At 42.9% G+C, this 23,655-nt stretch overlaps 1 protein-coding gene across 2 annotated transcripts; it reads right to left on the bottom strand.

Moving 5' to 3' along the window:
- Positions 1-730: 730 nt before the first annotated feature.
- Positions 731-15,150, bottom strand: LOC147635288 (DUF1365 family protein). Of its 2 annotated transcripts, XM_086802532.1 has the most exons (5): positions 14,775-15,150; positions 14,391-14,496; positions 1,927-2,019; positions 1,399-1,596; positions 734-1,280 (listed from the first exon to the last, which is right to left on the bottom strand). In XM_086802532.1, the coding sequence occupies exons 1-5, from the start codon at positions 15,137-15,139 to the stop codon at positions 1,044-1,046; spliced, it is 999 nt and encodes a 332-aa protein (XP_086658658.1). In that variant the 5' UTR covers positions 15,140-15,150; the 3' UTR covers positions 734-1,043. The 2 variants fall into 2 exon arrangements, with proteins under 2 accessions (XP_086658659.1, XP_086658658.1); XM_086802533.1 differs by lacking the exon at positions 1,927-2,019 and having other exon boundaries at positions 731-1,280.
- Between the last annotated feature and the right edge of the window lie 8,505 nt (positions 15,151-23,655).

Below are 23,655 nucleotides of genomic sequence, written 5' to 3'. Positions count from 1 at the left end.
CTTTCATTTAGCAATAAGGGTTCATCGGACACTTATCTTTGGGATATGGACATGTCTATTTTAACTATCAAGTTTTGGAAAAAATAATAATGAAGTGAATCTAACCATGTTTTTCCAATGGCAAATTATCATTGAAAAGAACCCTTGAAACTTTGATTAATGGAAGGATGATATTTGGACAATTTGCCTTCAAAATGTCATATTTAGTTAGACCTGAGTCCAATTTCAATTGAACACTCTTCAAAAAAAAACATGCCTTTTTCCTAGAGAACAAGTAAGCATTTAATTGCATAAATCAACAATTTAAAGATTCATATGGTGAGACTTATATTTAGCCTTGTTAAAGTTTAACCTCTCAATTCCGACCTAAAGGCATGACAAAACATCATGTTTCCTATGAGTCCTCAGATACACCTTCATGGTGGTCCTTCACTCAATTGATTAGTAATAATCTTGTTAAATCTTCTTAGCCAAGTTGCTGTGTACTTTTTTTTCTCATTGTTAGCTAGCTTTTTTGTGTGTTTCCTAATGGTACCTTCTCACATAAGTTTACTCAAAACTTTGTAAAAATAGTATGGTGAGAACTTAAATCTACATTGTCTACTAATATGACTCTCTCACATTGTCTACGACTCTTTCACACTGTTCATGTGTTTTACGTACTCACACAAAGTGTTAGTTGTTACATAAATTAATAATTGACGCAAGTGACATTGGATTGGTAAAACAAGCAAGAAAATATGGTCTAAAACATTGCATCTTCTATGGCCATGAGACTGAATATATTTTTTTCCCATGGCAATCTTGTGATTGGCATCGATATATAGCATATAGACCACTTCACAAGATGGTGTCCAAGAAGTGGGGTCTGGACTTTGTTGGCAATCAAAAGATTGGTGTTATTCTCAAATCAACCTTGGAGTAGAAAAAGTTTACATCAAGCTATATGGCACTTGTAGAATACAAAATTCATGAGAACTTAAAAGAGTGCTAAATGAATGTTAGTTCAATAACAAAATCCGCCAACTCTTTTGAAATGCATATCATGTCCATGGCCAATGCGCTTCATACCATGTGTATGATCGGGTACATTTTGATTGGGATGTTCTTAGCATTTGAGAGCATGGACTAGGTGCAGTGGTCTTCTCACTTCGTCGACTTTCCTGCTCTTCCTTTGAAATTTCGTGGTCACGCTGAATGGCACGTCCTCTATATGCATCACCATCAATGTATTTTGGATGCTGATGAAATCTGACCCCCTTCCACCATAGTAAAAATGCCTGGATCAATAAAGCTATGTTTGGTTAGGAGATGTCCAAAGAAACCACTATGTAGGTCACACTAAACAAATCTCTGACCTGAGGCAGCCTTTCATGCAGTAAAAAGCTTCCTTCTCACCTGCCAGTAGATCCCAATTGCTGTTTTTTGCGGCATCAACCAGAAGAAACGCTCAAAACTTGCTTGAGAGCACTCTACTCGATTTGCACTCAGGGATGCAGTAAAATAGTTGCCATGCTCCGGATGTTGGACAGTTATCCTGATCAACATGTTCTGCTCTGGTACACAAGCTTTCATTCTCCACACCCCTAACATGTCCTGCAAGTCATTCAGTTAGCATACCCTTACAAAATGGATTAAAATGAATCTCTCTTCATATCCACATGGGAGGATTGCCACAAGGATAATGAGTGTTTTGAAACATGATACATTACTCTATGTTGTCTCTATCCCCATCAGAGCATTAAAGTTAACAACAATGATGTCTCTAGCCTCATAGAAGCATGAAAGTTAACAAAGTTATCAACAGGGATTCAGCAAAAGCATATATAGATACCTCCATAAGCTTTTGATTAGCCACAACTACTTGTTTTTTAATTTTTTAATAACCCAACCACAAGGCATACAAAAGGCAAGATCTGTAGTTACCATGAAAGGGCTGACATGTAAAGGCTTAGCAACAATATCTCCATTTGGATCAAACAAAAAGGTAACTCTCTCACCCCAAGGAGTATTTGTCACCTGCAAAAACAAACAAATATTGCCACTGAAAAGAAAATCAAATTTGACCCAAAAACAACGTTCAACAAATGCCTTCAACTAAAGCTAAAGAGATGACAAAAAGAGGGCGTAGGTAGATCGGCAGCGTCGTCTGTCAAAGCAGTTGCCTTAGATATTAAGCAAGAGGGCGGAGTTGAGGAGCTTCAGAAAGGTCTTATCAGAGCTTATGGCACGGCAAAGGAGCAACAATTCTCGACATGGGCAATTCAGAAGATGCCATCTCTCCGCAATTGGCGACCAAGATGAAATGTGCCCTAGTGCCGTATCATTTGGATGTGGACGGGTTCACTCCCGACCTAGGTACCCATATTTCCCAGAAAGCTCAGCAATTTGTCTTCACAATCCAGAAAGCTCAGTTTGAGAGGGATTTCATCGTCTCGCCCCTCCTCGGGTGTGACATGATCCTTGGGATTCAATGGTTCCACCAGTATGCGCCCATTCCTAATTGGAGGCAGGATACCTTCATGATCGTCAAAGGTTTTCCTGAGCCTACTATCGTTCACGGGGATCGGAGCATTTAGGGTATTCCGCTCATTTCCCACCTACAAGCCAATAGAGCTATTAGAAAGGGAGCCGAGTGTGCGATGATCTATGTCTGCCCACGGCTGATAGCGAAATCCACCGCGACTCCATTAGAGCCACAGATGACAAGTCTCCTCCTGTGCTTTCAAGACATCATGTTGAAGGATAATCTTCCACCCAACTAGAGCTGAGCCACCCAGTAAGTTTTCGAATCGTCTCTCCAAGGCGTTGAAAGCTGAGTTGGAGACGCAGCTAGCACAGTTGCTTAGGTCTGGTTTCATTAGGCCTTCATCCTCTCCATTTGTTGCACCGATTCTTTTGTGCAGAAGAAAGATAAGACTGCATGTCTTTGTGTGGATTATCGAGCCTTGAACAAGTTGACAATCAAGAATAAGTTCCCCATGCCAAGGATAGAGTACATCCTTGAAAGACTCAACGGTGCTAAGTACTTGACCAAGATCGACCTCAAAAGCAGCTATCATCAAGTCAAAACTTTCGAAACCGATATCCCCAAGATGGCCTTTTGAACAAAACGAGATCATTACAAGTTTATGGTCATGCCTTTCGGTTTGACCAATGCATCGGCGACATTCAACAAGACGATGTCTCAAGTCTTTGCCGTACTCATCGGTATATGTCTATTCATTTTTTTGGATGACATTCTTATTTTTTCTACCACTGCAAAATAGCACGATCAGGATGTCCAAAAGGTCTTGCTGATTTTGCGAGACAACGAACACTACATTAATGCAAAGAAGAGCATATTTGGAGTTCAAAAAGTCAAGTACCTCGGCTACGTGATCGGTTTCAACGGAATTCGCCTTGACCCTAAGAAGATATTGTTAGAAATATTCCAATATGAGATGCAATATTTCTAACACCCCCTCTACAACTCATAGTGGGCATAGACAAGAAGGCCAAGTCGATGTAGATGCAACCATGGACACCTCAGTACCAGCCGGCTACCGAATACACCTTGGAAAATGCACCAAACAACCTGTCTTCAAAAAAATGCCATCTTAAGCTTCAGCTGCCACATAGAACAATGAATTGTAGACACCTCCACGTCCATGATTCCCCATTCGTTGAACTTGTGAACACATCACGTTCAAAAACCACTCTCCTCACATGCTTCAGCCAGAGAGAGGCATGTGAGCGGGAGAGGGGGCTAACTAAAGCTCCCATTAGGTACATTGGACCCGTGTGTTGGAGTTCAAGGCACATGCATCTGGCAAGGAACAGCTTGACAACACTATGGACGTGATTTGTTCGCAGTTCATTGTTAGCAGACTATGGACAGGATGTGTTCCAAGTTCATTGTTAGAGGATTTTGGACGTGATGTGTTCACCGTTCAATGTTCGAAGGTTTTTGAATGTGATGTGTTCACAAGATCAACGAATGGGGAATCATGGACGTAGAGGTGTCTACAATTCATTGTTCTATGTGGCAGCTGAAGCTCAAGATGGCTTTTTTTTAGAACAGGTTGTTTGGTGCATTTTCCAAGGTGTATTCGGTATCTGGCCGGTACCGAGGTGTCCATGGTTGCATCTACATCGACTTGGCCTTCTTGTCTATGACCATCTGCAGAGGGGGTGTTAGAAATATTGCATCTCATATGGAAATATTCATTTTTTCTTTTTGACATTTTATTTGTTTGTCCTCCAGACTTAGTGGAATCGAGCAATTTCCATTTGTGAGTAAATAAGTGATCCCTGCCTCCCATTGTAACTCACCTATTGCTAATCAAGTCAAGCACCGTTTATCTCAATCTCTCTCTCACACTCTCGTGTCTCTCACGCAATCATCCATTGTGCTTCCACGTTGTCAGGTCGATGAAGAGGTGTTGGTCGGAGTAGCCCCAAATCACAAGCTCATTCCCACCTTCACTGGGTGTACACTTGTCTTTCACTCGTCTTCCGGGACCGTGTACAAACGGACACGCCCGTACTAACGCAGGCAACAATGTACACAGCGGAGGGAACGTTTCCCGGTTCTCCCAATTAAGCTTTGTACTTGGTTTTTCCTCATACCCTCTTGACCTTCACTGGCTCCTCTATAAATGAGGGCGTGGTCAGGGCAGTCATGGTAGAAACCTCTTTCCAATGATCCTCCAGAGTGTATGCAATTGGAGAAGAACTTACCTACACAAAGCTTGTAATAACAGCATTTAACTTGAATGATTATCTGAATTTGAGATAAAATATTGAAATAAATACCTAGCATGGATTTTAATTCAAGCACTGGTCGCACACGAGTGGCACTGATCTGGCTCCCGTCCATGTGACACCATAAAACTGGCCCTTTCACTTGGGACACTGGCCTCGCCCCATGTGAACATGGCACAAATCTGGCCGCTCTATGGAGTGACAGTCCCATAGAAGTGGCTCCAGAAATGGAGAAGGACCAAATGGTGACATATGGATCGGTTTTCTAACTTGGCAGCACCACTGACAGATTTGCTCAAGGGCGTGAAAACTAGAAGACAGAAAGTTTCAGCCACAAGTAAGACTTTAGAGGTGTTCTTTGCTCTGCAAAAGGCGGCTTCCAAAGCTTCAATCTTTAAACTCGCATCATGGGATGATCCCTTCGAGAAGATCACCAATGCCAGTAATCTCACCATAGGGACAGTTCTGCACAACAAGAAGGAAGACCCGTGGTGTATTATAGAAGAGAGTTAAATGATGCGGAAAAAAATGATTATGTATATGACAAAGAGTTGCCAGGGATTATCATAGCCTTGAAACAATGGAAACCTTTTCTTTGTGGAAGGGAATTTACTACGAAAACAGACTACCAGGCCTTAAAGTGGTTACAAACTATGCCAAGTGCCCAGTGGAGCGATAGATAACACCGGTGGAGTCAGTTGTTCCAACAGACGCTCTGAGTCACAAAGGTAGTATTCAGACAATATACAGGAGTCCACTGTGTTGAAGATACATGGAAAAGATTTAGACAGTATGAAGACACAGTATGCAGATTGTCCAGAATTTGGAACTCCTTACAGTATGGCCCTTTATTCAGAACCGGGTCATTATACCATTCAGAACAGTTGACTCTTTTACAAGGGTCAACTACGTGTTCTCAGGGAGAAGAGACCGGCACTCCTCCATGATGCCCATGATTCACTTATTGGTGGTCATCGTGGGATCAACGATACTTTGGAGAAGTTAGAAAGATCGTTTTATTGGCCAAAGATACGCAGGGATGTGTACAACTATGTTTCCGCATGTTCCATATGTCAAAAAGTGAAAGTACCTCACACCAAAGAAGCAAGGTTGCTTCAGCCATTGCCCGTTCTTGAGGGTTCGTTTCACGACATTTCGATGGATTTCGTTGGACCATTTTCCGCATCTACTGGATCTCAGAATACTCAATGTATGACGATAGTTGACTGATTCAATAAATTTTGTATGCAAATAGATAGCCTCATTGAAGATATAGCCCCGCTTTTTCTCCGACATTGGTATTAAGTATGTGGTTTGCCACGGACCATTACTTCAGATCGGGAGCCGAAGTTTACATCTCACTTCTAGCGAGCTCTATTCGACAACTGTGGTACCAAATTGCAATTGTCCACTGCATTCCATCCCCAGACCGATGGCCAAACCGAGATTTACAATCAGTTGGCTTTCAATGTGCTTAAAGCATACCGCCATGATCAGCAACCAAAGTGGGAGCTTCATCTCCCGTTGGTTCAGGCGATTCTCAATGACACACACTCATCCAGTGTTGGCAGAACTCCGTACGAGGCAGCCTTTGGTCGAAGATTTTCATCCCTTCTCACAAGGATGATCTCTCTTTCCTTGGAAGCCAACAAGACAACAGAAACTTTTTCAACCATGATTGAGTCAGTCAAAGAGCGTCTTACCAAAGCTTAAGAGGCTTACACCAGACAAGCAAATAAGTCATGGAGGGGTGTCAACTTCAAAGAAGGCGAATGGATGTATTTAAGGATCATGAAGCAAAAACTCAAGCAAGTGGACAAGCACTGTCCAAAGTTGTCATTCAGAAGTTTTGGTCCTTTTCCCATCATCAAGAAGATAAGCGATGTCGCCATGCAACTCAAATTGCCAGATAGTAGGACAATGCACATCATCTTCCACATCTCTTGATTAAAGCCTTATATCGGACCTTCATTGCAAAATGTTCCAAAAGAGCAGCAACCGAAAATGGTTGATGAAGCGCAAGTGATAGAGCTTGAGCAGATCCTTCTACATCGTTGGAAGGACGGTTCCGGACGACGTCTTCGCCAATTTTATACAAAGTTCAAAGATCGAGGGACCCATGAAGATGTTTGGCTAGATGAAGAATTCTTCCTCGAGTATCCACAATTATTAGCGGACTATCTCGAAGTCGTGAACCTACCGCCAAGCTAAGCAAGAGGGAATGTCACGTGAACCCATGCACTGTGGTACACAGTGACAAACTGGCTCATCAACAGTGCAAGAATCACGTACAGAAGTGGTACCTTTTATGATATTTTGTCGTCTGTCACGACCCCTTTGTGAGCCCCAGTCCAAGGCATGTCAAGCATGAGCTACGTAGGTTAGTCTCCCAACCAGAGAGGTCAGTGTCAAGTCAGTCCTCTTAACCCACTTTGGAGAATTCAACAAGTGTTCATCATATAGGTGCATGCAAATGTCAGCCATAGGAGTAGTATGCATTATAGGCATATTAGTTGCAGTCATGTAGTAGGGGCCAACCCTAAGGCCAGCCCCAAGTGTCACGTGCATGCTTGTGCCATGGCTTAATCTTCAACATGAACTGTCTAAATCCCTCATTAGTGCAGCAGTAGGATAAGCATCCTCATCATCATAAGTAGCATCAGAGGCATCACCATTCAGCATCAGCACCATCAGCATCATCATCAAGAGCAGCAACACATCATCATCATCTTCATCATCAGCATTAGGACCATCATCTTGGTCTACAGAATCATCATAAGTAGCACAGCATTATCATCTCATGGGAGGACTTGGGAACCTGGTTAGTGAAAGAGTGCACAGAGCGGAAGCAATAGAGCACTAGAGTGTGCTGAATAGAGAGTTCAAGAGAGACAGAGATATGGAGCAACTACGCTGAATATACTGAAGCAATACAGTCCCAAGCAAGAAACACAAGCAGTCTCATAAGCGAGGGAGCAAAAGATATACAAGGCAAGATGAAAAAGTGAGAGGCCAACCCACCTATTTATAGGTGGGGAGAGCTGGCCGACTGGAGCTACATATGCTGGCTGACTCGGAAAAAACCATAGAGTCTGGGAAAAATATTTAAAAAAAATATGTAAAATAGGGGTGGCCAGCCCACAATCAAGGGCCATGTAAAAGGGACCAAAAGGACACCAAAAATGGGCAGAAACTGGGGATGAATGTGCTAAAACCCCCTCTCAACACCAGATGCTGCACAAACGTATCTCAATGTATTTCGTACGAGCATGAAACACAGGGTTCTTGGCGATGGCGATGCAACTCTGATTGTCACACCAAAGAAGAGTAGATCCGGTAGGAGGACAGCCAAGCTTCTCCAATAATCTCCGCAACCAAATCGCCTCACATGCAGCATAACAAACTGCACGATACTCCGCCTCTGTAGAGGAAAGCGCCACAGTAGGCTGCTTTTTACCGCTCCATGAAATGGCTCCAGACCCGAGTGTAAAAACACAACCAGTGGTCGAACGCCGAGTATCTGGATCTCCAACCCAATCTGAATCAGACCATCCAACAAGAGTGCATCCTTGGCCATAGAAGATGCCACGCAAGTACCAAAGAACTCTGAGAGCACACCGCCAATGCTGTTGACGGGGTTTGGATGAGAAAGAGCTCAATAAACTAACTGCGAAACATATGTCCAATTGGGAGCAGGTCAATCAAACCAAACAACCGACGAGAACCCGAGACTCTACCTGATCAATCCATGGAGAAGCATCAAGTAGAGAAAGATTCTCACTAGTATCCATAGGAGAAGATACCGGTCTGCATCCAGTCATTTGAAATCTGTCAAGAATCTCCCGTGTGTACTTCTGTTGAGAGAAGAAAATGCCCTTCGAGGTCTGCCAAATCTCAAAGCCAAGAAAATAATGCAAAAGGCCAAGATCTGTCATCTCAAACTGTCTCCAAAGCATCCATGACTGAACGGATCCTCACAGAATAAGAACCTATAAAGATGAGATCATCAACATAGACCACAATGATAGCAATCAACCCCCTCTCAAGGAGGATATAAAGGTTCGAATCTACATGAGAACGGCGCAGGCCGAGCTTCTAAAAGAACTCATCAATCCGCTGGTACCAAGCCCGCGGAGTCTGCTTCAGTCCATATAAAGCCTTCTTCAGCCGGTACACCTGATCCTGTTTGCCTGGAACAACAAATCCCAGCGGTTGATCAACATAAACCTCTTGTGTAAGCTCTCCATTCAGGAAAGCCGACTTGACGTCCATTTGGAAAACGGACCATCTATGATGACCTGCAAGAGCAAGAACGGTGCGAATGGCAGTCATCCAAGCCGTCGGAGCGAAGGTCTCATCGAAGTCGACTCCAGGGTGCCGAGCATAACCCTTGGCAACCAACCTCGCCTTGTGCTTGTCCAAGCTGCCATCAGCTGGAACTTCAATTTGAAGATCCAGTGCATACCAATCACCTTACGCTGCAGTGGCCTAGGCACCAAAATCCAAGTGCCATTCCGTTCGATAGCATCCAGCTCTGCCTACATAGGAAGAGCCTCATCCACAGAAGTGGGATCAGAAGGACCATGAATGATAGAGGACATAAAAGCATAGTTAACAAACATGTTGCCCTCATGAATTTGTTTCCATGTATCTCTGGAAGATCGCCGGAGAGAACTAGGCAGAGGAGCAGAAGGAAGCTCACGTAACCCAGAATCACAAACTATCTGATAGTACCATCCAGGCACTGAGAATCCACAGCTGGAGGTGTAACAGAAGCACAAGGAGGAGAAGGAGGCGGCGGCGGAGACGGAGACGTAGGTGGAGGAAGAAGAAGCTCACCACCCCCCTCTGAAGATGTAGGAGTCTCGTCGAACACCACATCACAGCTCACAACAACTTTGCCGGCTTGAGGATCATAAAGACGATATGCCTTGGACACAGTGCTGTATCCGAGAAAAGTCATGCGCTAAGACTTCGAGTCCAACTTGGAGCGAAGCCCCTTAGGCACATGAACATACGCCGTTGTCAGGCAAAATTCTGTAAAGGTGTTTTGAGTCCGTGTACATATGGGATGCATGGTGTGCAATAAAACTTTGCCCTGAATGCCCTGGCAAATGTACAGACTGAATGGCTTTGGAGTGAGTTAGTGCATGCATTTTTCTTTGGAGCAGCTGCTGCTGGAGACTTGAAGTTTTTATTGTATGAGCTTTCTATTTGTCAAGAGGGTGTCTTGGATGTGTGCAAATAAGAGGTGGAAGAGCATGAGGATGTCAATGATAGGGTTTTGATGAGCCTCTGGTGGAAATAGATGTAGATATACTGGTTATGTGGAGAGAGCCCAATTCAGACTATAAATATTGAAATCTACAAGGGACGCCAGTAAAATATTAATTGCTCTTATGCTTGAGTTTGGAGGGTCTTTCAGGTTTGGAATGGCCGTGTCTTGGTAATGATGATGCTGATGATTATGGCCGTAGGCAGCTCTTGTGGTTTTGGAAGGTTATGGGCGCGGCATGTTCACCCGGAAAGCAAGGTAATAAAGAAGATAAATGTGGCCATTCTTGAGGCTTTGAAGCTTTAAGAAATAAATTAAAAAATATATAATACACGTGGCCAATAAAAAAATGACCACATGGAAGTCTTTTTGGGCCGCCAGCTCGACGTCTAGAAGACTAGAGAGAGGGAGAAGGGTGGCCGCTGGTGAGAAGAGACTTCGAAAGAGAAAGCAGTTGGCGAGGAGGTGTGAAGAGAGGAGAGCCGCCTTGTGAAAAAGGAAGAGCCTGGCTGGGGGGACTCTGAAGACCACGGTGTGGGAAAACGAGAGAAGACAGTGTGGTGACTGGAGACATCGATGCCAGGCTTGGCTCGAGCGGGTAGCTGCTGCGGGCGTGCAGAGAAGGGAGCCAGATTGGCAGATTTAGATGGGACTTTACATGCTTCCAGGGTAAATGGATACAGGCTGAAGAAGTATTATGCACGTTTGATGGTGATTATACAGGATGCAGTATTTGAAGATGTGATTTCCAATGAAGGGCAGTTTTTGGATATGGATTTAGGTCTTGAAATGCTTTTTACTGCTGATCATGAATGATTCAGCAGGCTGGGGGTTGGGCAAAGTATGTCAGGCAAAATTCTGTAAAGGTGTTTTGAGTCCGTGTACATATGGGATGCATGGTGTGCAATAAAACTTTGCCCTGAATGCCCTGGCAAATGTACAGACTGAATGGCTTTGAAGTGAGTTAGTGCATGCATTTTTCTTTGGAGCAGCTGCTAGCTGCTGGAGACTTGAAGTTTTTATTGTATGAGCTTTCTATTTGTCAAGAGGGTGTCTTGGATGTGTGCAAATAAGAGGGTGCTCCACGCTTCCCCTCGCTCTCCACTTCCATGAAAGAGGCTGCAACAGCAGACGGGTGCGAAGAAGGCAAGGGGAGCCGTCTGGGTACAAGGGCTAGTCGTCAGCAACAGTGGAAGTGGAGAGCGAGGGGAAGCGTGGAGCACGGCCGCTTAGACAGAGAGATGGGGGGAGAAAAAGCCAACGCGGGTGGTGGCGGCTGAGATGCGTCGAGTGTATGCAAGAGGAGAGGCGGCGACCAAAGCTTGAGGTGGCCTTGATTTGCTTACAGGTGAGAGAAGCTGACTACTGGAGGTCGTGAGGGCTGGAGGCTGCCCACAACTGTGGACTGCTTCGCATGAGCAGCAAGGTGAAGTGGGTGAGAGCTTAGGGTGGCTGGTGATAGCTACCGCGAGTAGCAAAAGGTGGCGGCCTCGTTAAAGAACAGGCATGGGGCTGTGAACTGGCGACTTGCAGAGGAGTCAGAGGAGTAGCTTTGGGATTTTTTTGCTTGGGCCGACCTAAGGTGGCTGCCGTCTAAGAGAGGAGAGCTGGCAAAGTAGGTTGGAGAGGAAGCTGGCTAATTGCTGCAGCCAAGGGACTTGTGAAAAGGTGGCCGTCTTGTTTCGAGGCCTCTGGTGTGAGACCAAGAGAAAGCTTTGGACAGCAGTGTGTGTGAGTTGTTTTGCTGTGAGTGTGATATAAAGGAGAGTGCGAGGAAGAGTGGGTTGAAGCTTGTCAAATTATAAAATTTATGTGTGATGGATGACCCCTTGTAAATGGACAAATAAGGTTTGTGTTGATGATATGTGGATGGCTTAGCCTTGCTGACAGATAAAAGGCTTTGATAATGAGATGTGTGAGCCGTTGAAGCTGTCTTTCTTTGGTTTCTGTGTGGTGTTTAGAGTGATTTCTGTTTCCAGCATCGTGCTGGTGGTGCTCCTTATGTTTGTTGTGTCTTCCGAAGCTGCTAGGTAGGTAGCTATAGAGGCATTTCTTCTTTTCCCAGCCTCCCGACACCGTACACCCAAATATCCGGAAATGAACAACGGAGGGCTTCTCACCATGGAAAGCATCATATGGAGTTTTATCTGGAAGAGCAGCAGTAGGAGACCTGTTCTGAATGTAGATAGCAGTGGAAGCCGCCTCAGCCCAGAAACGTCGTGGTAATGAAGAATGCTCAAGCATAGCACAGGCCATCTCCATAATGATCCACAGATGAATGATTTGATGGAGCTGCCCTTCACAATGCAGTTCCAACCTGGCCGGTTAAGGACTTATTTCAGGGAGAAAGGGGTGATGTTTCTTTAGATGACACATGGGACCCTTTTGGTCTCGAAGGAGAAGATGTCAAGCCCTTATAGAATTGGTTAGATCTTCATTGGTATGGAATGCAACATGGTGGAGGTCGCTGGGCTCCCCAGTCAAAAGAAGGTTGATGATATAGAAAACCTAGTGGATTTAGTGGATTGGGCAGAATCTCTCATGGTGGACTCGACCTCATCTCTAAGCACATTGGCCTCCCCTCTCCCTCAGCCAAAAGAACCGGTAGAAGTGATCAGCCTCGAGGAGCTCGAGTTCAATCGTCACCGTCGTACTCAACTGATGGGCTCTGAAGAGGCAATAGTAGGACAAGTGGAGTCATCGCACCCTACTTCCCACCCTGCTCCCTGTAGTCGGAGAGAGGGCCGAGTAGCACATCGCAAGTTCAAGGAGGAAGCTCTATCAATGAAGAGTTGCCATCAACATGGTTGGAAGAGCTCACTGGAGATTTTCCTGTAGGCACGGCCGGCCCATGACCCCCTTTCTCTTCATGAGGCTTCAGCAGGGGCCGTTCCTCTCTCTCCAACCACTTATCAAGATGAGGTTAAGGAACTCAATTTAGGCACAAAGGAGGATTCCCAACCAATCTTGGTGACGGCATGGGAGTGGGAGGATGCAGCACCCTGGAGCAGGTCAAATCGTTCTCTTCCTCGTGTGTGAAGTGATTGTAGGTGTAGAGTGAGCGGTCCCACAAAATGCATGCAAATTGGCCATCTGTGAGAGGTGTGCATCATTCATATAAGTTGCGAAAAACACCTCCACTGGAGACCTAACATGCTGACATAGAGACGTCAATGGCATGGTTCTTTTCTGTAGCATTGACTGGGCACTTGGCATGGCTCTATGGTATGGTTCTCTTGTGTAGCATTGACTGGCACTTGACAAGGCGTTATTAAAACAAAGCTCTTGACAAGCACAAAGATAACATGACAAGATTATAATAGGGATGTGTAGCATATCCAAGAGCTGCAGACTGAATATCTATCTACTATAACGTTAAGGTTCTTGCCCTTTACTGCTGCCAAACTGACCCAGATCATTTGGGCACCATTTATATCACAGATAGTTTTGGTTGCCTGAACAAGCTCAGAAACTAAAGAGTTCTCTGTTCTTTTTGGGCTGATCCTTGTTCCATGCTTACAAGTTTCTTGTAGTTCCCATCACGCACGCCCATTATCGCTAACCATTGTCCCTTCATCAAATGGCTCACAACTGTATGACTCAATAGCCCCATACTCGTGGCATGTGTGTCTAGGGTGATGCATTTGACATCCCCACCTGCTTATCTTGTAACCATTAAAAGACAGTTCAATCAATGCTCCACACATCTTCCAATCTTCAATACAAGACATGAAACAGTGTTTGTGATGTCAATAAAACACTTTCTTGAAGAAATCTGCTGCTGTTCTTTCCACTTCAAAGAGTTGCTCTCAACCTTCAAAATCTGCCTGCTTACACTAGTTTTCAAAATGGACCATAAAGCAAACTATTGGTGAGAAGGTCTTTACTTTTTATCATGTAACTCCAGCTCCATATCCGCAATCATTTATGGCCCTTGTGATAGTAAAAGATCACACCAAGCCCAATTTATGCACACCGTGCCCTTTTTCAAAAATAAGCGTAAGACACATTAGATACAGGTTTTTTTCCCAGGGCATCGTCATTCAATCACAGAAACCCTTGATGGCATTGAATTCTCTATATCTGTTTTGAGCTGCCTAGAGTGGGAGGGCCGGATCGAGGACAGCCCACAAGTGCACAGCACAGAGCCACGTTGGAAGCATGACTTTAGCTAAAAGGAATCTGCCGGCTCAGCTGTTTGCAGCATGAAAAGCACTTAGTGGCTTTGGGTTTTTTATGATGCTAAATTGGGGGTCCGCTGTTTGATATTTGGGAGGTGTCAACTGGTACCCCAGATATTATAGGAATACATGTATCTTCCTCTATCCAACTCTTAAGGCATGCAATACTGTGAAAGGTGATAACCTACCTCTGCTATACAACAAGAAAGGCACGTCTCGTCATCGTTGAAGCAATAGTAGACACTGAGAGGATTCTGCTCATAACCAACACTCGTAGGAACCGTCAGCAGGTACCTGCACGCGTCACAATACAATGAGGAACAACTTACAATAGCCCTAAGTGTACAATTCGAGTGCAAAGTGTGATGTGAACCCTAACAGTTCCACTGGATTACATTGTGTACTGTAGAAAGCCGTGCCCAGAACCCTAACCTTAACCCTAGCCCTGATGTGCCCTTATTCTAATGGAGCCTAATACTGATGGTGAGACAGAAACCCTAACCCCAAAGAACATTGATGGGGAAGCAGAAGCCCTAACATTGTGACCTTATCCTAATCTGTGCAGTACTTACACTGGCCCGGTGGTTCCAGCGAGGCTGCGAGCTTGAGAGGCCGTCATATGGTGATGGGCGGCCATGGAGTGGAACCAAGGGGGTGAAAAGTCGAGGTTAACAAGTGCATAACGCACGTGGTAAGCGAACTTGTGGTGAACTGGGTTCCGTCGTTCATGCCAGACTGTGCCTTGGTAGAAGGTGATGGCCCCTCGCTTGCCTCCTCCTATCGAAGCTACAGATGGCCCTGTTTGTCTTCGCCTCCAAGCGTTGGCTGCTCGGAAGGCTAGGGTGATTGAGTAGAAAGCCGACGACAGAGCAGTGGCGATAATATCCCATAGCAGCCACGTGAGCTGCTGCAAACTGCTCGCCTCCCCTTCTTCCATCACCGTTAAAAAGTTCGCCAAACTACGAAGATTCTCATTATTTATAGGTGGGAAACAGGCTCAGAAGTGTCCTACCTACTACCTTTACTTACCTATCCCCATGACTAAGTCACTCCAAGTTGAGGTGGGAAACAGGCTCAGAAATGTCCTACCTACTACCTTTACTTACCTATCCTCATGACTAAGTCACTCCGGGTTGAGGTGGTATAGCTAGCCGAAAAGGAACCATTATGAGATTAAGATCAACCAAGAAATGTGGTTGTCCGTTCAAGGTTCAAGTGGAGTATCCAAGTGGCAATTCAGATGCTTTGATTCATATACACTCTACTCATGAAGGACATGTGACGGAAAGTCGTAGTGATTTATATCAATTACCCATTCATCCAAAGGTCATTGAATGTTGCATGGAAGATCTATTTGACGTCGACACATCTCGACATGTGGCAAATGTCAAAGGAGAGAATTCATTTAAAACAAACCTCTTTACTTGACCACACTATCTATCGGTTCTTTATGATCCCAAAGGAAGTGGTTTTGATGTCATATGGAATACGCAATGCAGGTAATATATCAATGATATTTGCTTAGTGACTTTTGTAAACTTGAATACTAATTCTTTTAATATAATAAGATCTATCTCTCTTTGTAGGAAAAAACTTAAAAGATGATTGGACCATGATGCACATCGAGTGTTTAAAGCTATGTGAACAAAATAAGGTACCAACTTTCCAGGGGCAGAGCATTATAATTTATGCACATCAAAAGTAAACTCGGACACTGTGAAAGTAAACTCGAACTGGTCTGAGTTTACTTTACCACAAGGAATTGTGGTTTATGTCCCAGCAAAAGTAAACTCGGACCAGTCCGAGTTTACTTTCACAGTCCAAGTTTGGTTTATTAGACCGAGTTTGCTTTGACAATGCATTCATGTTTTTATAGAGAGCCTAAATTGGATTGTGTACCTTGAATTTAGATTCCAAAAGAAATTCGTGGGACGAAGTATACACATTTATGTGTAATCTCTTGCACACCATCACAGAAGAAGACTTCGAGATACAGTACAATCAGCTTCTAGGGCGGTATTCGACACACAATAATATTGTGCGGTATGTAACAAATGGGTGGTGTGGTCACAATTGTATATGGAGAAAGCGGTGGCCTAAATTTGCACGATTGTTTCATTGTGGAAATGTCGACACCACCAACTTGTTGGTGGAAAGATTATGGAAATACATCAAGTACACCCTATTGGAGGCAAGGATTGATAGATCTATGGTAGATCTTATACATGCACTTATTGGAGATTCACAAACCGGCACTCGCATGGGTGGAACTTTACTTGAGTTCTTCAAACAAAAATAGGAGATAGGTTCACCGCCGCTACTAATATCTTTGTAATTTGCAACTCGCATGAATATTTTGCAATTTCCCATGTCATTTTATTACATCTTATGTTGTGGCAGCTAATTGTGGACGTTACAACATCCATGGATCATCAAAGAGACATATGGATGGCACGATTGCTCGTAGGGGAGCAAATTCTTCAACATTATCAAGGCAATCCATCATGTTTGGAAATTATGAATGAGATGACATTACTGTTCAAGATACAAAGCATCTCAAAAAAAGGTCAATTGTATCACTTGAAGATGATCTAAATTGGATATATATGATGGCTACAATCGATAGCTAGGGAGCTAGAGGATTTACATGGGTTACACCTGATGCCTGATTGGAGCAATGATTGTAAGCATCTCATTGGTATAAGGTTGATTATCACTAGCCACTTTCCACATTTGCTTTCCATCTTGCCAATTGTTGATAGTGCACATGCATTGGTCAACCATGGCATCAATGAAGAACCAATCTTCAAAATGATGATCAAGACCTCTGTGAGATGAGTGCAAGTGAGGAGTTACCCAAATGTATAGAGGAATTTAGGGAAATCCTTTGTCAAATTGAAGATGGTTTACAAAACAAAGATGAGATGGAGAAAGCTATTCTACTACAACAATTAAAGATACCAAGGATAACCTTATGAGCTTGGTAGCTCCAAAGAAGATTGACATGCCAACACGTGGGAGCCAGATGTTACACGCACTAAATTGGGTCATGGAATTCCACACAAGATACCTAATAGTTTAGATGAGGATTCTCCCCAACCTAAGCGTCCTCATGTTACTGGAGTCCTAAGGCAAAAACATCAACGAGGTAGGCACCGTGTTCGCTATGAAAAGACACTTCGCATTTGGTGTCCTCATTGTTGTACAAAAACATTGATGATAGATCCCTTAGTTACCATATCATGTCGCACTTGTCATGCATTGTTGCCTTTGACCATGAGGCATGCCCCACTTGGCGTTGAGGCGAGTCCCATCAACAAGGAGGTGCAAATTTGTGGTAATTTTGCACCTCATTGTTACAGGATCATGGCAATTGAGTATGGAAACTCGCAAGATAATGAGCGATGTTTTTTTTGGCCTCTTCAATGACTAATGATACTGTGAAAGCATTGGCATCTCAAATGAGAATGATGCCATTCGTGTACTTGTAATTTCATAATTCATGCATTTATAGCTATTGATGCCACTTATGTACTTCTTATAATCCCATAAGCCGTGTTGACATCATTGTAGTATGTAAAGCTCATTTCAAGATGGAACATAGACCATGTCCATCTAGGTCATCCAATCCTGTGCAAGATTGAGTCACTGTCACATTGTTATGATCGATACACTTCTACAATAAGACTGTAAAAGTAAACTCAGATCGGTCTAAGTTTATTTTACAATCCCCTGAGTTTACTCTAGGAGACATACATTTCTACAATAGGAGATCGGTCCGAGTTTATTTTACAATCCCCTGAGTTTACTTTGGGAGATATATTTCAACAAAATGGCTGTACAAGGTCCGAGTTTACTTCATAGTCTGAGTTCACTTTGTGAGTTGGATATATGGACTACTCTGAGTTTACTTTTCCAATCAATCCTATTGTAGAAATGTATGTCTCCTTGAGTAAAGTTGGACTAGTCCGAGTTTACTTCACAGTCCGAGTTCACTTTGTGAGTTGGATATATGGAGTGCTCTGAGTTTACTTTAGTTGACCTCACAAGAAAACATTTCTTTAAGCATAATGGGAGACAAGAAATCTATCAGTGAAAAAATTTCAGCCCTCGATGTTGGCTTCATGCTCTCTCTCTCTCTCTCTCTCTCTCTCTCTCTCAGCAGCTCGACGTCTAGATTAGGTAAAGCAATAAAACATTAAATTCATTAATAAAATTAGCATACACCAGCCAGCCCACAGGTCAACAAAATAGAGAGTATACTCACTACTATTGAGCTTGCTGCAACAAAATAGAGAGTATACTCACTAGTGTTGAGCTTGTTGCCAGAATGTGAAGCCCATAAACACCAACAAATTATCCAAAACTTGGGTAGATGAAACTTAAATGTATATTTGTATATGAGATAGATGTGGCTGCCAACAATTGAACTCTTACACCAAATGAATCATCCAAAACTTGGGTAGATGAAACTTAAATGTATATTCGTATGAGATTGATGTGGCTGCCAATTGAACTCTTAACAGCAGCAACAGGATTGCAAAGTAAACTCGAACTGGTCCAAGTTTACTTTAGGGGAGAAATTTCTACAATAGGACTGCAAAAGTAAACTTGGGCCGATCCGAGTTTACTTTACAGACCCCGAGTTTACTTTGGGAGACACATTTCTACAATAGGACTGAGTGGAAAAGTAAACTGAGACCAGTCTGAGTTTACTTTGGGAGATATATTTTAACAAAATGGTTGTACGAGTAAACTCGAACTGGTCCGAGTTTACTTCACAGTCCGAGTTCACTTTGTGAGAGTTAGATATATGGACTATGATGAGTTTACTTTAGTTGACTACGATGAGTTTACTTTAGTTGACTACAATTTACTCACAACAACAAGAAGACATTTCTTTAAGCACAATGGGAGATAAGAAATCTATCAATGAAAATTTTTTAGCCCTGGATGTTGGCTTCATGCGCTCTTGGAGAAGCACAATGGGAGATAAGAAATCTATCAATGAAAATTTTTTAGCCCTGGATGTTGGCTTCATGCGCTCTTGGAGCCTCTCTCTCTCTCTCTCTCTCTCTCTCTCTCTCTCTCTCTCTCTCTCTCTCTCGGCATGGCCATAGTCCAGATTAGGTAAAACAATAAAACATTAAATTTATTAGTAAAATATTATGACACCAGCTAGCCACAACTGAACAAAATAGAGAATATAGTTATTACTGTTGAGCTTGCAAGGCAAAAAGGCTGCCAGAATGTGAAGCCCATAAACACCAACAAATCATCCAAAACATGGGTACATGAAACTTAAATGTATATTCGTAGAAGATATGTGGCTGCCAATTGAACTCTTAAACAACATGCCCGATGGATCCACACATTGAACTCTTACAATCTCACTCATCCTGGGCATCAAGGTCTTTAACAGACACATGAGCACATTTTCCTTATGTCCTGCTCCCTTGTTTTTTAATTAGATGCCTTGAAAATCCATACAATGACTGCCTCCCATGATGCCTGGAAAGAGCAAAGCCAATTGTAAAAACACCCAAAACAGCAAGGTTGCTGCTGCATGACTTGTAATTCCAACCGGCTGAAGGAAATGTAAATACAACCAGTTTCTAGGAAGTTGCAAAATAATATGGAGAAAGATTACAGATGAACCCTGCACAAAGACTAAATTTCTAAATGGTGAGTCAGAATATAACTAATGATGTTACTACTCAGATGCCTAATGATGCCATCATTTTCAAATTACCTTGAATTCTGCTCCTTAACCTACAATATTGGCAGTCTTGAAAAGGGAAACCGCATGGAATGAGCTTATGTGCTGAACCATAGCAAGAAACTTGAATGAAAGACAAATTTTTAGATTGGCATAGATCTACATAGGCAAGATAACATAATTTTAGATTTCAAATTTTCATATCATACTAACATGCAGGTCCACATCCATTTGCAAGACCTAATCCATTTCTAAAAGAGCCAGCACCTGCATCCATTTGCCAATGACCCAATCAATTACAGATTTTCAGATTTCAGAGTTTCATATTATAGATTTTCACCATTCACAGATAAACCCTGCACAAAGACTAAAGTTCTAGATGGTGAATTAGATTTTCAAATTTTCAAATTTTAGATTTTCCTCGTTCTCCACCAAGTCCTGAAATAACACCAGATTCCAAGACTAAACAAACACCATGAAAATCCTCCTTCCAGCATAGCTCTACATAGGCAACATGATAGATTTCAAATTTTAGAACATACCAACATGTGGCACCTGCCCTGAACCTCCTCGTTCTCCACCAAAACCTGCAATAACATCAGATTCCAAGACTAAACAAACACCATGAAATTCCTCCTTCCAACATAGCTCTACATAGGCAACATGAGCCAGCACCTACATTTCCAAGACCCAATCCATTTCTAGAAGAGTTAGCACTTGCATTTGCCAATGAAAGGACCCAATCCATTTCTAAAAGAGCCAGCACCTGTAAGACCTTGGGTTTCTTGATCACAAGCCTAGATTACAGATTTTCAGATTTCGGATTATAAATTTTCAAATTTCAGATTACCAGATTACAGATTTTCACCATTCAGATTACGAACTGAGATACAAAATCTGAGAAGATACATATCATAGATTCAAAATGTGACAAGATACATACAAAATGTGACAAGATACAAAATGAGACAAGATACATACAAAATGTGACAAGATACAAAATGAGACAAGATTACATATTATGGAACAAAATGTAAATTGAGATACAAAATGTGACAAGATACTGTCATCAATACAAAATGTAAACCGAGATACAAAATTGGACCAAGATCCATATCATTGATACAAAATGAGGCCGCATGTCACATGGCATCAAGAAGATATCCCTTTGCATACAAAATGAGGCCGCATGTCACATGGCATCAAGAAGATATCCCTTTGCATAATGTGACATGACACCAAGACAATAGGTGGCTCTTGATCTTCTCAACATCTTCATGATATACCAATTTAATTTCAACTATTAAAAACAAGGAACAAAATAACAATTAGGTTAAGCATTTCTCCCAAGCTAAAGTACATTCAAAACATAAATACAACTTACCCAATGTTCCTTCCGCCTACCAATTATAGCTCCGTCTATCAAAGACCACATTGTGGCCATTACATAAAAGCCACAATCCATGTCATTAGGTTGACGGGGGTACCTACAACGTAGAAGAAATTACATATTATGATTATCTATTCAACAGTACATGTAAATGCTTACCCTAAACCCTAGTTCCATATACCTCCACCTCTTGCGTGACACGGTGCAATTGTGGGTTCTCCAACTCATGCTTCATTGCCGGTGGGCTAGAGCAATGCCTACTAAGATGCCGTAACACTCTGCCATAAAACATGTCATTATATGTATATTATTATAAAATATTGTGACACAAGGGAAGAAAAGTGATAGTTTAGAAACTTACTGATACACATTGTCTAGATAATCCGACAAGGTGCACATGGACAAAGAATCAAAGAACAATATAGCAGTTTTCCCTCTTGGCAAACCTGGGATACACGGACCTTGTGGTGGCCATTGAAAATTGCCATAAGAACCCAATGATTTCTACAAAAGAAACTCGTTTAAGTTACACAAACACTTGCAAGATAAAGTATTACATAAAGAGCTTCCATCATGGTATTACCTATGCAAGATAGGAAAGAAAGTAAGCACATGATGTGCCAAGTCCAAGGGCCCAAAAAAGTTATCCATCGTCGTATGATTCTGAACCCTGGATGGCACATATGCATACCACAAGCAATCCACAAACCAGATTTCCTTGAAAATATCATGTGGTAGCTTGTTTTCCATCTCTCTCTCTCTCTCTCTCCCTTTCACTCTGCCACCCTCCCTCTCTCTCCTCTCCTCTCCACCCTCTTCCCTCTCTCTCTCTCTCTCTCCTTTTCCCACCATCACGTGACCCAAACTACCCTCTCTCTCCTTCTCCCACCCTTTTCCCTCCCTTCTCTCTTCCCCCCTTTCACTCTCTCACCCTCCCTCTCTCTCCTTCTCTCACCCTCCCTCTCTCTCCTCTCCTCTCCACCCTCTTCCCTCTCTCTCTCTCTCTCTCTCTCTCTCCTTTTCCCACCATCGCCTAACACAAACTACCCTCTCTCTCTCCTTCTTCCACCCTCTTCCCTCCCTTCTCTCTTCCCCCCCTTTCACTCTCCGACCCTCCCTCTCTCTCCTTCTCTCACCCTCCCTCCCTCCCTCTCTCTCTCTCCCTCCCTCCCTCCCTCTCCTCTCCTTCTCTCACCCTCCCTCCCTCTCTCTCTCTCCCTCCCTCCCTCTCCTCTCCCTCCCTCCCTCCCTCTCTCTTCTTCTCCCACCCTCCCTCTCTCCCCTCTCTCTCCCTTCTCTCCTCCCACCCTCCCTCTCTCTTCTTCTCCCACCCTCCCACCCTCCCTCTCTCTTCTTCTCCCACCCTCCCCTCTCTCTCCCTTCTCTCCACCCTCTTCCCTCTCTCTCTCTCTCTCTCTCTCTCTCCCATCCTCCCTCTCTCTCTCTCCTTGTCCCACCCTCCCTATGCATAATCTCTTCTCCCACCTCCGTTTCTCTCTATATCCCTCATCTTCACATGCATTTGCATAGCAGTGCATGTGAGTTTATTTTCTACATTTGAATTTTTGCGTTTGCATAGCATGGGCTACTCTTTTATTATCCAATTGCATGACAATGCATGTATGTGCCATTACAATACATTGCATTGTATGGCATTGCATTGCATCTGGATGTTATTACATGTGCATGTCATTTCATGGTACTCCATGCCCTTTGCATAGTGTTGCATGTCATTGTATGCCTTTATTATCCAATTGCATGTCAATGCATGTATGTGCCATTACAATACATTGCATTGTACGACATGGATTGCATTTGGATGTTATTACATGTGCATGTCATTACATGGTATTCCATGCCTTTTGCATAGTGTTGCATGTCATTGCATGCCTTTGCATGTGATTTTATATCATTTAAAGCCTTTCCATGTGACGCAATATCATTGCATGTAAGTACAATTAACAAGGTGAATAATTTAAAGAATTATACATATAAGATAATTTCATTCTAGGCAAGATATCTACTATGCCTTGCCTAAGAAGCAATGAAGAATGTGGATTATTAAGGTTAATAAATTTTTATTTATGATTGAGATCATGGCCTAATTATTTGAGAGAGAGAGAGAGAGAGAGAGAGAGAGAGAGAGATAAGAACATGACGACATTATATCCTTAGGATCGAAAATACCGCTTTCAATTACAGATAAAACCAAGTTCATTCACATACACCTTTCAAATACAACTCTTCTATCATAAATGGTATTCAAAACATACAATAAACCAAGAATTTGACATAATTAATTAAAACAACAACAAACTGAAAATTTGTCAAGGCAATTAATATA

This window comes from Cibotium barometz, chromosome 9 (assembly GCF_041138505.1).
Source record: "Cibotium barometz isolate CiBa-2024 chromosome 9, ASM4113850v1, whole genome shotgun sequence".
NCBI lineage: Eukaryota > Viridiplantae > Streptophyta > Polypodiopsida > Cyatheales > Cibotiaceae > Cibotium > Cibotium barometz.
The sequence above is the reverse complement of the archived record's forward strand: the minus strand, read 5'-3'. Positions and strand labels throughout refer to the sequence as shown.

Excerpts from the sequence above, each read along its gene's own strand:
- LOC147635288 (XM_086802532.1), bottom strand. The coding sequence starts at position 15,139 with ATGGAAGAAGGGGAGGCGAGCAGTTTGCAGCAGCTCACGTGGCTGCTA. Across the intron at positions 14,497-14,774 it reads GCTGGAACCACCGGGCCAGT|GTACCTGCTGACGGTTCCTA; the intron begins GTAAGTACTGCA and ends TGACGCGTGCAG. Across the intron at positions 1,597-1,926 it reads TACATGTCAGCCCTTTCATG|GACATGTTAGGGGTGTGGAG; the intron begins GTAACTACAGAT and ends AATGACTTGCAG.